The sequence below is a fragment of the Ranitomeya variabilis genome, chromosome 1, assembly GCF_051348905.1.
Source record: "Ranitomeya variabilis isolate aRanVar5 chromosome 1, aRanVar5.hap1, whole genome shotgun sequence".
Lineage (NCBI taxonomy): Eukaryota > Metazoa > Chordata > Amphibia > Anura > Dendrobatidae > Ranitomeya > Ranitomeya variabilis.
In genome coordinates, this window is record NC_135232.1 from 874,859,620 (window position 1) to 874,873,475 (window position 13,856).

Sequence of the window (13,856 nt, forward strand, 5' to 3'; positions counted from 1 at the left end):
GAATTGAATTACCAGCCTTTATGCTATCTAGCTCTGTATTTAATATATATATATATATATATATATATATATATATATATATATATATATATATATATATATCTATTCTATGTGTAGATATTTATTTTATCTATTCTATTCTAACCTGTCAGTGTGATTTTACTGTACACCGCAATTGATTACCGGCTTTTCTATAGGACACCGGTGCGTATTAATGCATATTTTTCTTGCCACCATAGGCTTTCTTTGACGTACTTTTGGAGGAATATGCTAACAGTCGCAGCATGCTGCGATTTTCTCAGCCCGTAAAATACGGCCGAGAAATATACGGCTGATGGAAGCTGCCCCATAGAGAAACATTGGTCCTTGTGCAATGCGTTGTTTTTGCATCTCTCCCTTTTCCGTATTTCTCTCTAGTGTGACGCCGACCAATTACTTAATTTTCTGAAACAATTTCAAGGGTGGCAGCACTTGACTGTATCTATTTTGTTTGCCACTTTTGCATAATAAAATCCCTTCAAAAATATAAATAATTTGTGTTTGTACAGCCATATTCTGAGCTGTAACTTGTTGAGATGGCAATTTCACTGGCACCATTTTGGGACAAATGTCATTTTTGTTAACTAATTATTCCATTTTGGGGAAACTAAAACAAAAGAGCAATTTTGTATTTTTGTTTCCTTAATAGCATACACTGTATGGGTTAAATGACATTATTTTTTTATAGATGAGATCATTATGAAAGTGATAGTACCAATTATATGTGTTTTGATAGCATGATAAAAAAGGAACATGGGGAAAAAAGGTAATTATTATTTTTTTTATTGTTTTAGATGTTGCAGTAAGCAGGAACTTGACTATGTGTAGAGGCAGTATCCGCATGACCAATATGACATAGATCCATCATTGAACTGCAATTAATGAGTACTTGTATGTAGCATTAGTTGGTTAACTTTGAATACTAAATGAAGTGTCTTCACAGGGTAATGCCAAAGTGTTGGTTGTAGCTATACCAGGAACCACATTATTATCTATTATATCTGTAGCCAGGGTTATAATTATAGATGGTGCAAAGGAATGTTTGGGGAAGCCAAAGGTCAAGTCAAAAGAAATCAGTATTGTCGATGGCAGGAGGTACAAATTCATGCTGCTTTTCAATCTGAGAAAATACCATTGTTTCAAAAACGGGCAATGACAGAAGAGAGCCCCTGTGCAAGAACAATATATTGACCCTTTGTAGACCACCAGCTGATAATGCGAAGGACCACCTATTTTGGAGGTAGCAGCGGCCTCCTTACCTCTTAGGCCCCTGTGCGGCTGCACAGTTTACCCCAATGATATATCTGCACCTGGTTGTTTTCTGTAAAATTTCTCACTGTAGATTATTAAAATCTTATAAAATATGGGTTAGATCTATAATTTACTGATCCTAATAGCTAATATTTTACTGAGTAGTAATTATCACTATGTATTTTCCTGAATTATTTTTGCTTTAACAATTAGCAGTAATCTTGGCTTCTGTTTTCTTTGTCCACAGCATACGTACAGTGCTAAACCTCTGAAACCATCTATTGTACAGAAGAAAAGCCCTTTGTTGATTCAAGAATAACGTATTAATTCATTGGATTGTTGGAAATTATGTAACTCACCCTCTCTTGAGATCATAGGAGTGAAATGTGTGAAAATGATGATTGCAGAAATTAAAGAATTCCAGCGTAATTATATTAAACTTTTTGTATAAATTGGAAATTTAAAAAGGTTGTATGTGACATGCATGAGATATAATTAAACATCATATACTAACCCTTTCATTCCTGACTGTTCCAATATTTACATTGACTTCAGATGTCAAAGCCTGTGCCCCTCACTTGATGTTTGCGGTCAGTCTCAGCGGTATACTTCCTGAGACAAAGAACATTTTATTTTTTATCCATATTGTAAAACAACCGAAAGTGGTTCCCACAACTTAAAAATTGTATTTACTTCATCCTGGAATATAAAAAATGTTTCTCTGTGTTAAAACATGTTCACCAGTTGCTGACATTAGGCAACACACCATACCTGTTCACACATGCTTACCTTTTGGAAAGTTCCATAAAAATCTCTTCACCCAGAGCATTGGTTTTATGTTATGGCATGCCCTCTGTTAATTAAACAGAACCTGTCAGGTTGAATAAGCAGTCTGATCTGCCAGCATCATGTTAAATGATGAGAAGCTTGACAGGTTGATATTTAGTTTTGTGGGAAAATATTACTTTAAATCCCTTCTTATTCTTGGATCATGTCCAGTGGGTGGTCTTATCAGTGACTGACAGCTATCCATAGATGCATGCTTACAGTTGTGCTCAAAAGTTTACATACCTCGGAAGAATGATAACACCAAAACTTGTTCTCCTGTTATGATCCCAATGGTAGAGGATCTCAGGGTTTTCAGCAAAGTCTGCAAACATAAAAAACCAGCTCATAGGGAGGTGGTAACTGAGCTGACCGCATACCTGATCCTAACCCACAACTAATTGCAGCCGGGGAACGTACCTACGTTGGTTCTAGATGTCTCGCGCCAGCCGGAGAACTAACTAACCCTTTCAGAGAAAATCAGACCTCACTTGCCTCAAGAGAAAGGTACCCCAAAGTAAAGACACGCCCCCAACAAATAATAACGGTGAGGTAAGAAGAAAGGACAAACGTAAGTATGAACTAGATTCAGCAAAGAGAGGCCCACTATATAATAGCAGAAATATAGAAAGCGGACTTATGCGGTCAGCAAAAAACCCTACAAAAATATCCACACTGAATATCCAAGAACCCCCGCACCGACTAACGGTGTGGGGGGAGAATATCAGCCCCCTTAGAGCTTCCAGCAAAATCAGGAATCACATTATGAACAAGCTGGACAAAAAAACAAAACAATACAAATGAACAAAAATAAGAAAGCAGGACTTAGCTTATCTTGCAAAAATAAGGACCAGTAGACAGGAGCAACCAGACAAGGACTGATTACATTGATGCCAGGCAATGGACTAAGAATCCAGGAAGTTTAAATAGGAACACCCAGGGTCTAACGAACCAGGTGACTACCAACCTGGGGAAAGACAATCTAAGGCCATACCGCTAGTGACCACAAGAGGGAGCCAAAAAGTATAGTTCACAACAGTACCCCCCTTTAAGGAGGGGTCACCGAACCCTCACTACGACCACCAGGGCGATCAGGATGGGCAGCGTGAAAGGCACGAACCAAATCGGCCGCATGAACATCAGAAGCGACCACCCAGGAATTATCCTACTGACCATAGCCCTTCCATTTGACCAGATACTGAAGCCTCCGTCTAGAGAGACGAGAATCTAAGATCTTCTCCACCACGTACTCCAACTCGCCCTCAACCAAGACCGGAGCAGGAGGGTCAACAGCAAGAACCACAGGCACAATGTACCGCCGCAACAAAGACCTATGGAACACATTGTGAATGGCAAACGACACAGGAAGATCCAAATGAAAAGACACCGGATTAAGGACCTCCAATATTCTATAAGGACCAATAAAGCGAGGCTTAAACTTAGGAGAGGAAACCTTCAGAGGGACATACCGAGAAGACAACCAAACCAAATCCCCAACACGAAGTCGGGGACCCACACCGCGGTGGCGGTTGGCAAAACGCTGAGCCTTCTCCTGTGACAACTTCAAGTTGTCCACCACATGATTCCAAGTCCGCTGCAACCTATCAACCACGGAATCCACCCAGGACAGTCAGAAGGCTCAACATGACCTGAGGAGAAACGAGGATGAAAACCAGAGTTGCAGAAAAATGGCGAAACCAAAGTAGCGGAACTAGCCCGATTATTGAGGGCAAACTCAGCCAATGGCAAAAAGGTCACCCAATCATCCTGATCCGCAGAAACAAAACATCTTAAATAAGCCTCCAGCGTCTGATTAGTTCGCTCCGTTTGGCCATTAGTCTGAGGATGAAAGGCAGACGAGAACGACAGATCAATGCCCATCTTAGCACAAAAAGATCGCCAGAATCTGGACACAAACTGGGATCCTCTGTCAGATACGATATTCTCAGGAATGCCATGCAAACGAACCACATTCTGAAAAAACAAAGGAACCAGATCGGAAGAGGACGGCAACTTAGGCAAGGGCACCAAATGGACCATCTTGGAAAAACGATCACACACCACCCAGATGACAGACATTCCCTGAGACACCGGAAGATCTGAAATGAAATCCATGGAAATGTGTGTCCAAGGCCTCTTCGGGACGGGCAAGGGCAAAAGCAACCCGCTGGCACGAGAACAGCAAGGCTTAGCCCGAGCACAAGTCCCACAGGACTGCACAAAAGAACGCACATCCCGTGACAAGGAAGGCCACCAAAAGGACCTAGCCACCAAATCTCTGGTACCAAAAATCCCAGGATGCCCTGCCAACACCGAGGAATGAACCTCGGAAATAACTCTGCTGGTCCATTTATCAGGAACAAACAGTCTGTCAGGTGGACAAGGGTCAGGTCTACCAGCCTGAAATCTCTGCAACACACGTCGCAAATCAGGAGAAATGGCCGACAAGATTACTCCCTCTTTAAGAATACCAGCCGGCTCTGAGACTCCAGGAGAGTCAGGCACAAAGCTCCTAGAGAGAGCATCAGCCTTCACATTTTTCGAACCAGGCAGGTATGAGACCACAAAGTCAAAACGGGAGAAAAACAATGACCAACGAGCCTGTCTAGGGTTCAGGCGTTTAGCAGACTCGAGATACATCAGATTTTTGTGATCAGTCAAGACCACCACACGATGCTTAGCCCCCTCGAGCCAATGACGCCACTCCTCAAATGCCCACTTCATGGCCAACAACTCCCGATTACCAACATCATAGTTCCGCTCAGCAGGCAAAAACTTCCTGGAAAAGAAAGCACATGGTCTCATCATAGAGCAACCAGAGCCTCTCTGCGACAAAACAGCCCCTGCACCGATCTCAGAAGTGTCTACTTCAACCTGAAAGGGAAGTGAGACATCAGGCTGGCACAAAACAGGCGCTGAAGTAAACCGGCGCTTCAGCTCCCGGAAGGCCTCCACAGCCGCAGGAGCCCAATTAGCAACATCAGAACCTTTCTTGGTCATATCCGTCAGAGGTTTAACAACGCTAGAAAAGTTAGCAAAAAAACGACGGTAGAAATTAGCAAAACCCCAAAACTTCTGAAGACTCTTAACAAACGTGGGTTGAGTCCAATCATGAATAGCTCGGACCTTGACTGGGTCCATCTCCACAGCAGAAGGGGAAAAAATAAAACCCAAAAAGGAGACCTTCTGCACTCCAAAGAGACACTTTGAGCCCTTCACAAACAAAGCATTATCGTGCAAAACCTGAAACACCATCCTGACCTGCTTTACATGAGAATCCCAATCATCAGAAAAAACTAAAATGTCATCCAGATAAACAATCACAAATTTATCTAGATACTTCCGGAAGATGTCATGCATAAAGGACTGAAACACTGAAGGGGCATTAGAGAGCCCAAAAGGCATCACCAAGTACTCAAAATGACCTTCGGGCGTATTAAATGCAGTTTTCCATTCATCTCCCTGCTTAATGCACACAAGGTTGTACGCACCACGAAGATCTATCTTGGTGAACCAACAGGCATCCTTAATCCGAGCAAACAAGTCCGACAATAGTGGCAAAGGATATTGAAATTTAACCGTGATTTTATTCAGAAGCCGATAGTCTATACAAGGTCTCAAAGACCCGTCTTTCTTGGCCACAAAAAAGAATCCCGCACCAAGAGGGGAAGAGGAGGGACGAATATGTCCTTTCTCCAAAGACTCCTTTATATAAGAACGCATCGCGGCATGCTCAGGTACCGACAGATTAAATAATCGTCCCTTAGGAAACTTACTACCAGGAATCAAATCTATAGCGCAGTCACAGTCCCTATGAGGAGGAAGAGCACTGGACCTGGACTCACTGAATACATCCTGATAGTCAAACAAATACTCAGGAACTTCTGAAGGAGTGGAGGAAGCAATAGACACCGACGGGGAATCGCAATGAATTCCCTGACAACCCCAACTTGACACAGACATAGCCCTCCAATCCAAAACTGGATTATGGGCCTGTAACCATGGCAGACCCAAAATGACCAAATCATGCATCTTATGCAGAACAAGAAAACGAATCACCTCCCGATGTTCAGGAGTCATGCACATGGTCACTTGTGTCCAATACTGCGGTTTATTCTCCGCCAATGGCGTAGCATCAATTCCTCTAAGAGGAATAGGATTTTCTAAAGGCTCCAGGACAAAACCACAGCGCTTGGCAAACGACAAGTCCATAAGACTCAGGGCAGCACCTGAATCCACAAACGCCATAACAGGGTAGGAAGACAATGAACAAATTAAAGTCACAGACAAAATAAATTTAGGCTGCAAGTTACCAATGGCGACAGGACTAACAAACTTTGTTAGGCGTTTAGAGCATGCTGATATAACATGTGTAGAATCACCACAGTAAAAACACAACCCATTCTGACGTCTATGATTTTGCCGTTCAGTTCTAGTCTGAATTCTATCACATTGCATTAAGTCCGGTGTCTGTTCAGACAACACCGCCAGAGGATTAGCGGATTTGCGCTCCCGCAAACGCCGATCAATCTGAATGGCCAGCGTCATAGAATCATTCAGACTTGTAGGAATGGGGAAGCCCACCATCACATTCTTAATGGTTTCAGAAAGGCCATTTCTGAAATTTGCGGCCAGAGCGCACTCATTCCATTGAGTAAGCACGGACCATTTCCGAAATTTTTGGCAATACACTTCAGCTTCATCCTGGCCCTGAGAGATAGCCAGCAAAGCTTTCTCTGCCTGAATTTCAAGATTGGGCTCCTCATAAAGCAATCCGAGCGCCAGAAAAAACGCATCAATATTTGCCAATGCCGGATCTCCTGGCGCCAATGAGAAAGCCCAATCCTGAGGGTCGCCCCGCAAGAAGGAGATAACAATTTTAACTTGCTGAGCTGAGTGTCCAGACGAACGAGGTCTCAAAGATAGAAACAATTTACAATTATTCCTAAAATTCCTAAATTTAAATCGATCTCCAGAGAACAGCTCAGGAATAGGTATCTTAGGCTCTGACATAGGACTGCTAATAACAAAATCCTGAATGCCCTGCACACGTGCAGCAAGCTGATCCACACTAGTAATCAGAGTCTGAACATTCATGTCTGCAGCAGAGCTTCAAGCCACTCAGAGATAAAGGGGAGGAAGAAAAAAAAACAAAAAAAAAACCTCAGAACTACTTTTCTTTTAATCCCACTTCTGCAATGCATTAACTATTCACTCGGCCTGGCATTCTGTTATGATCCCAATGGTAGAGGATCTCAGGGTTTTCAGCAAAGTCTGCAAACATAAAAAACCAGCTCATAGGGAGGTGGTAACTGAGCTGACCGCATACCTGATCCTAACCCACAACTAATAGCAGCCGGGGAACGTACCTACGTTGGTTCTAGACGTCTCGCGCCAGCCGGAGAACTAACTAACCCTTTCAGAGAAAATCAGACCTCACTTGCCTCAAGAAAAAGGTACCCCAAAGTAAAGACACGCCCCCAACAAATAATAACGGTGAGGTAAGAAGAAAGGACAAACGTAAGTATGAACTAGATTCAGCAAAGAGAGGCCCACTATATAATAGCAGAAATATAGAAAGCGGACTTATGCGGTCAGCGAAAAACCCTACAAAAATATCTACGCTGAATATCCAAGAACCCCCGCACCGACTAACGGTGTGGGGGGAGAATATCAGCCCCCTTAGAGCTTCCAGCAAAATCAGGAATCACATTATGAACAAGCTGGACAAAAAAACAAAACAATACAAATGAACAAAAATAAGAAAGCAGGACTTAGCTTATCTTGCAAAAATCAGGACCAGTAGACAGGAGCAACCAGACAAGGACTGATTACATTGATGCCAGGCAATGGACTAAGAATCCAGGAAGTTTAAATAGGAACACCCAGGGTCTAACGAACCAGGTGACTACCAACCTGGGGAAAGACAATCCAAGGCCATACCACTAGTGACCACAAGAGGGAGCCAAAAAGTATAGTTCACAACATTCTCCACTCATGGTTAGTGGTTGGGTGAAGCCATTTATTGTCAAACTACTGTGTTTTCTCTTTTTAAATCATAATGACAACCCAAAACACCCAAATGACCCTGATCAAAAGTTTGCATACCCACTTTCTTAATACCGTGTATTGCCCCCTCTAACATCAATGATAGCTTGAAGTCTTTTGTGGTAGTTGTGGATGAGGTTCTTTATTTTCTCAGATGATAAACTGCCCACTTTTCTTGGCAAAAATCCTCCAGCTCCTGTAAATTCCTAGGCTGTCTAGCATGAACTGCGCGCTTGACATCACCCCAGAGTGGCTCAATGATATTGAGGTCAGGAAACTGAGATGGCCACTCCAGAACCTTCACTTTGTTCTTCTGTAGCCAATGACAGGTCGACTTGGCCTTGTGTTTTGGTTCGTTGTCATATTGGAGCGAAAATCTCTGAGAACAAAAGGTTAGAGCCATAGAAAGTTTATCAGAATATTAAAGTTCTGTATTACGGAACTATATTGAAAGTTTTAATTCTATAAGGGCCTTAGGGAAAATGCACATACAAAATGATAAAGGTAGAATATATGTTTCAACTGGACCATTTCCAATATATTTTCTTTGCTCAAAAAAGCAGCTACTTTATTATTTTTTTAGTGCTATATAAAAGCAAACAGTGATAATTTTACAGTCATTAAATTTTACATAATTTTACAATCAGTTTTATCGTCATAATTAGAAGTAACAGGTAAATCTGCTCACTTTTGCGAGTTTTAATTATATGTGTAAACATTTAGTACAGAAAATGTTGACATTTATTTTCCAAATGATTTATATGTAACATTTCTTCCCTGATATGATTACATTTTTTTGTTGAAAGAAATACGAGCCAATAAAAAATGCAATATTTATGATTTGTCGCCCAGTTGAGAGCTTTTAAAATAAGCTTTTAATAGCTTTAATAAGCAAATTCGTACTCAAACTTTCAATTTACTATACGTTTACATTTTCTTTGTTCATTAACATTTTTTCTTAATTAATCAGGTAAATGTGAAACATTGAAAAATAATCAAAGTAAATTTACTTACTGTGCAATTTAAACATTTTTCATAGCTCTGTATCTAATCGAAGTACACTTCCACTTTCAAATTTGCTTCTTCTCTAAATAAATCCAGACACAGTTAGATATCAGCAGCTAACAGCCATGAAAAAGGATTTGACAAAGTGTCTGGTCATATAATTTAAATGAATAGCAGCCTCTCCCTGTAGTAGTTTTGATTTCATATTAGAATGGGTATTAATATGTATGGAGAAGTAGTATCTATCTAAAGTGGCATGGAACGGTTTGGGCACCCATGGTCAAAATTACTGTTATTGTGAACAGTTAAGCAAGTTGAAGATGAAATTATCTCTAAAAGGCTTAAAGTTAAAGATGAATCATTTACTTTGTATTTTAGGCAAAAATATACAAATAATTTATTCTTTTACATTTAAAAAAATTACAAAAAGAAAAATGAAATGTGACTGTGAAGGCCATTCTAAAACCTCCAGCTCATGCCTTTTGAGGTAGTTTTTGTGTATTTTGAAGTGTGTTTAGGATCATTATCCATTTGTAGATGCCATTCTCTTTTTCACTTCAACTTTTTTAAAGATGGTGTTTTTATTTGCATCATGAATTTTTTTAAATTTAATTGAATCCATTATTCCCTTTATCCATGAAATGTTCCCCATGCCATTGACTACAACACAACCCCAAAGCATGATTGCTCCCATGTTTAAGAGTTGGCTAGATGTTCTTTTCCTGAAATTCTGTGCCCTTTTTCTCCACACATACCTTTGATCATTGTGGCCAAGAGTTCTATTTTAACCCTATCAGATCCATAGGACTTGTTTCCAGAATACATCAGGCTTGTTTAGATTTTTTTACATACTTCTGACACTGAATTTTATGGTAAGGATGCAGGAGAAGTTTTCTTCGGATGACTCTTCCACAATTCTAGAGTCTGATAAATGTTTCTGAAGGTCCTCTGCAGTCAATCAGGAGTTTTCATTTGCCTCTCCAGCAATCCTATGATAAATTTATCACTGAAATTTTGTTTGGTCCTCTGGACCTTGTTTTGCCGTCCACTGTTTCTGTTTTCTACCATATCTTAATTACATTTCATACTGAGGAATGGGCAACTGGAAAACATGTTTCTGTCTTTTTATAGCCTTCTTTTTGCTTTGTGGGTCTCCACCATTTTCTTTTTCAGAGTGCCAGGCAGCTGCTTAGAAGAACTCATGGCTGCTGTTTTTTGGCACAATGTTCGAGGAGGCTGTTTTTCATAAAGGTGGGAAATTTGAATCACCTGGCCTTTCATAATAATGGTAGTGAACAATCCCTAACCCTAATTAAGGTCTGAAACTTTGGTCAAAGTTATCTGAGCACATAAATCTCCAAGGATGCCCACAGTTTTGCATTGATTCGTTTTTCTTTTTGTAATTTTTAAAGTGTTAAAAAATAACTATATAAATATCTATCTACAAATATATCTATCTATCTATCTATCTATCTATCTATCTATCTATCTATCTATCTATCTATCTATCTATCTATGTATCTATCTATCTACATATATATACACACACACAGTACAGACCAAAAGTTTGGACTCCTCATTTAAAGATTTTTCTGTATTTTCATGACTATGAAAATTGTACATTCACACTGAAGGCATCAAAACTATGAATTAACATGTGGAATGAGATACTTAACAAAAAAGTGTGAAACAACTGAAGTTATGTCTTATATTCTAGGTTCTTCAAAGTAGCCACCTTTTGCTTTGATGACTGCTTTGCACACTCTTGGCATTCTCTTGATGAGATTCAAGAGGTAGTCACCGGGAATGGTTTTCCAACAATCTTGAAGGAGTTACCTGAGATGCTTAGCACTTGTTGGCCCTTTTGCCTTCACTCTGCGGTCCAGCACACCCCAAACTATCTCGATTGGGTGCAGGTCTGGTAACTGTGGAGGCCAGGTCATCTGGCGTAGCACCCCATCATTCTCCTTTTTGGTCAAATAGCCCTTACACAGCCTGGAGGTGTGTTTGGGGTTATTGTCCTGTTGAAAAATAAATGATGGTCCAACTAAACGCAAACCGGATGGAATAGCATGCCGCTGCTAGATGCTGTGGTAGCCATGCTGCTTCAGTATGCCTTCAATTTTGAATAAATCCCCAACAGTGTCACCAGCAAAGCACCCCCACACCATCACACCTCCTCCTTCATGCTTCACGGTGGGAACCAGGCATGTAGAGTCCAACCGTTCACTTTTTTTGCGTCACACAAAGACACGGTGGTTGGAACCAAAGATTTCAAATTTGGATTCATCAGACCAAAGCACAGATTTTCACTGGTCTAATGTCCATTCCGTGTGTTCTTTAGCCCAAACAAGTCTCTTCTGCTTGTTGCCTGTCCTTAGCAGTGGTTTTCTAGCAGCTATTATACCATGAAGGCCTGCTGCACAAAGTCTCCTCTTAACAATTGTTGTAGAGATGTGTCTGTCATCTTACAGATGCGCCATTTCGGGGGCGGCTGCGGACTGGTATTTGTAGCTGGGGGGAGCCAATATCCATGGCCCCTCTCTAGGCTATGAATATCAGCCCGCAGCTGTCTGCATAGCCTTTCTGGCTATAAAATATAGGGGGACCCCACGTCATTTTTTTGGGGGGTCCCCCTATTTTAATAGCCAGTAAAGGCTACGCAGACAGCTGTGGGCTGATATTCATAGCATGCTACAAATATTGGACCCCGGCCATCGGCTTTCCCCCTCTGGCGCAGAAAATTGCGCGGGAGCCCACGCCGTTTTTTTCAGTTTTTTTCTTTTTTAAATTAAACGCTCATTAAGGCCTCTTTCATACTTGCGCTGGTACGCAACATCGGCCTTTCTATTATATATGTATGGATATATCTATCTATAGATATATTTATAGATAGATATATCTATAGATACATAGATGTATCTATCCATATATCTGGCTGCTTTCTCACATCAGGTTTTTGCTGTCAGGCACAATCCGGCGAGTTTTGAAAGAAACGGATCCGTTTTTTTTCGCCGGATCCGTTTTTTCTCATAGAGTTGTATTAGTGCCAGATTGTGCCTGATGGTCACACGTTTCATCCGTTTTTTGCTGGATCCGTCGCTGTGCATTTTTTCGCAGGACAGAAAAGCTGTGCCTCTGTATGTGTTTTCCGTCTGGCGGAAACAGCTTTTTTGACTGATGAAACGTGTGGCCATCAGGCGCAATCTGGCACTAATACAACTCTATGAGAAAAAAACAGATCCGGTGGAAAAAACGGATCTGTTTTTTCAAAACTCGCCGTATTGTGACTGACGGCAAAAACCTGTTGTGTGAAAGCAGCCAGATATATGGATAGATACATCTATTTATCTATAGATATATCTATCTATAAATATATCTATAGATAGATAAATCCATAGATATATAATAGAAAGGCTGATGTTTCTAAGGCTACTTTCACACTTGCGTTTTTAGCAATTCGTCGTTTTGGGAAAAAATGGATCCTGCAAATGTGCTCACAGGATGCGTTTTTACCCATAGACTTGTATTAGTGACGGATCGCGATGGATGGCCACAGGTCGTCCGTCGTGCAATGGATCCGTTGTGTTTTGGCGGACCGTCTGCACGAAAAAACGTTCAAGTGAATGTTTTTTTGTCCGTCGCATCTGCCATTTTCTACTGCGCATGCGCGGGTGAAACTCTGCCCCTCCTCCCCAGACTTCAGAATGGGCAGCGAATGCATTGAAAAACTGCATCCACTGCCCACGTCGTGCACAAATTTCACAATGCGCGTCGGTACGTCGGCCCGACGCATAGCGACGGACCCGTACCGACGCAAGTATGAAAGAGGCCTTAATGAGTGTTTAATTTAAAAAACTGAAAAAAACAGCGTGGGTTCCCGCGCAATTTTCTGCGCCAGAGGAGGAAATCCTACGGCCGGGGGCCAATATTTGTAGCCTGCTATGAATATCAGCCTGCAGCTGTCTGGCTATTAAAATAGGGGGACTCCCCAAAAAATGATGTGGGGTCCCCCTATATTTTATAGCCAGAAAGGCTACACAGACAGCTGTGGGCTGATATTCATAGCCTAGAGAGGGGCCATGGTTATTGCCCCTCGGCTACAAATACCAGTCTGCAGCCGCCCCAGAAATGATGCATCTGTAAGATGCGCCAATTCCGGCACTTAGCCCCTCTTTTCCCACTCCCGTGTAGTGGTGGGATATGGGGTAATTAGAGGTTAATGCCACCTTGCTATTGTAAGGTGACATTAAGCCTGGTTAATAATGGAGAGGCGTGAATGAGACGCCTATCCATTATTAATCCAATACTAGTAAATGGTTAATAAAACACACACACGTTAGGAAAAAAGTATTTGACTATTCTTCATTTAACCATACTTACCATTCTTCAGCGCCTGCAAAAAACGTAAAATAATAAACCGTATACTACCTGTCCGCCGTAGTCCAATTAATAACGAGTGTATCACGACAATCTCCCCTATAGAACAGTGACATCGGGTGATGTCACTGCTCTATAGGACCTTCAGTGACACACTGACAGGAGACAATGGCTCCTGCAGTGCATCACTGAGAGGTTACTAGAGTTCAGAGTCTCACTTTATGGCAATTGCTGCGTGGGAAAATTTCTCACACAGCAATGCCAAAAGTGAGATAGGGACTATTTTTTTACAGCGGCGGAGGAATACA

The 13,856-nt window shown here is 41.4% G+C and overlaps 1 protein-coding gene across 1 annotated transcript in view; it reads left to right on the forward strand.

Moving 5' to 3' along the window:
- The window catches only part of LOC143788222 (alcohol dehydrogenase 1-like), a 177,957-nt gene extending 176,147 nt beyond the window's left edge, over window positions 1–1,810 (forward strand). The window contains exon 9 of the mRNA XM_077277730.1: window positions 1,538–1,810. Within this exon, the coding sequence (XP_077133845.1) occupies window positions 1,538–1,562 (25 nt within the window). The 3' untranslated portion in view covers window positions 1,563–1,810. The remainder of the gene's footprint in view (window positions 1–1,537) is intronic.
- The last annotated feature ends 12,046 nt before the right edge of the window (window positions 1,811–13,856 follow it).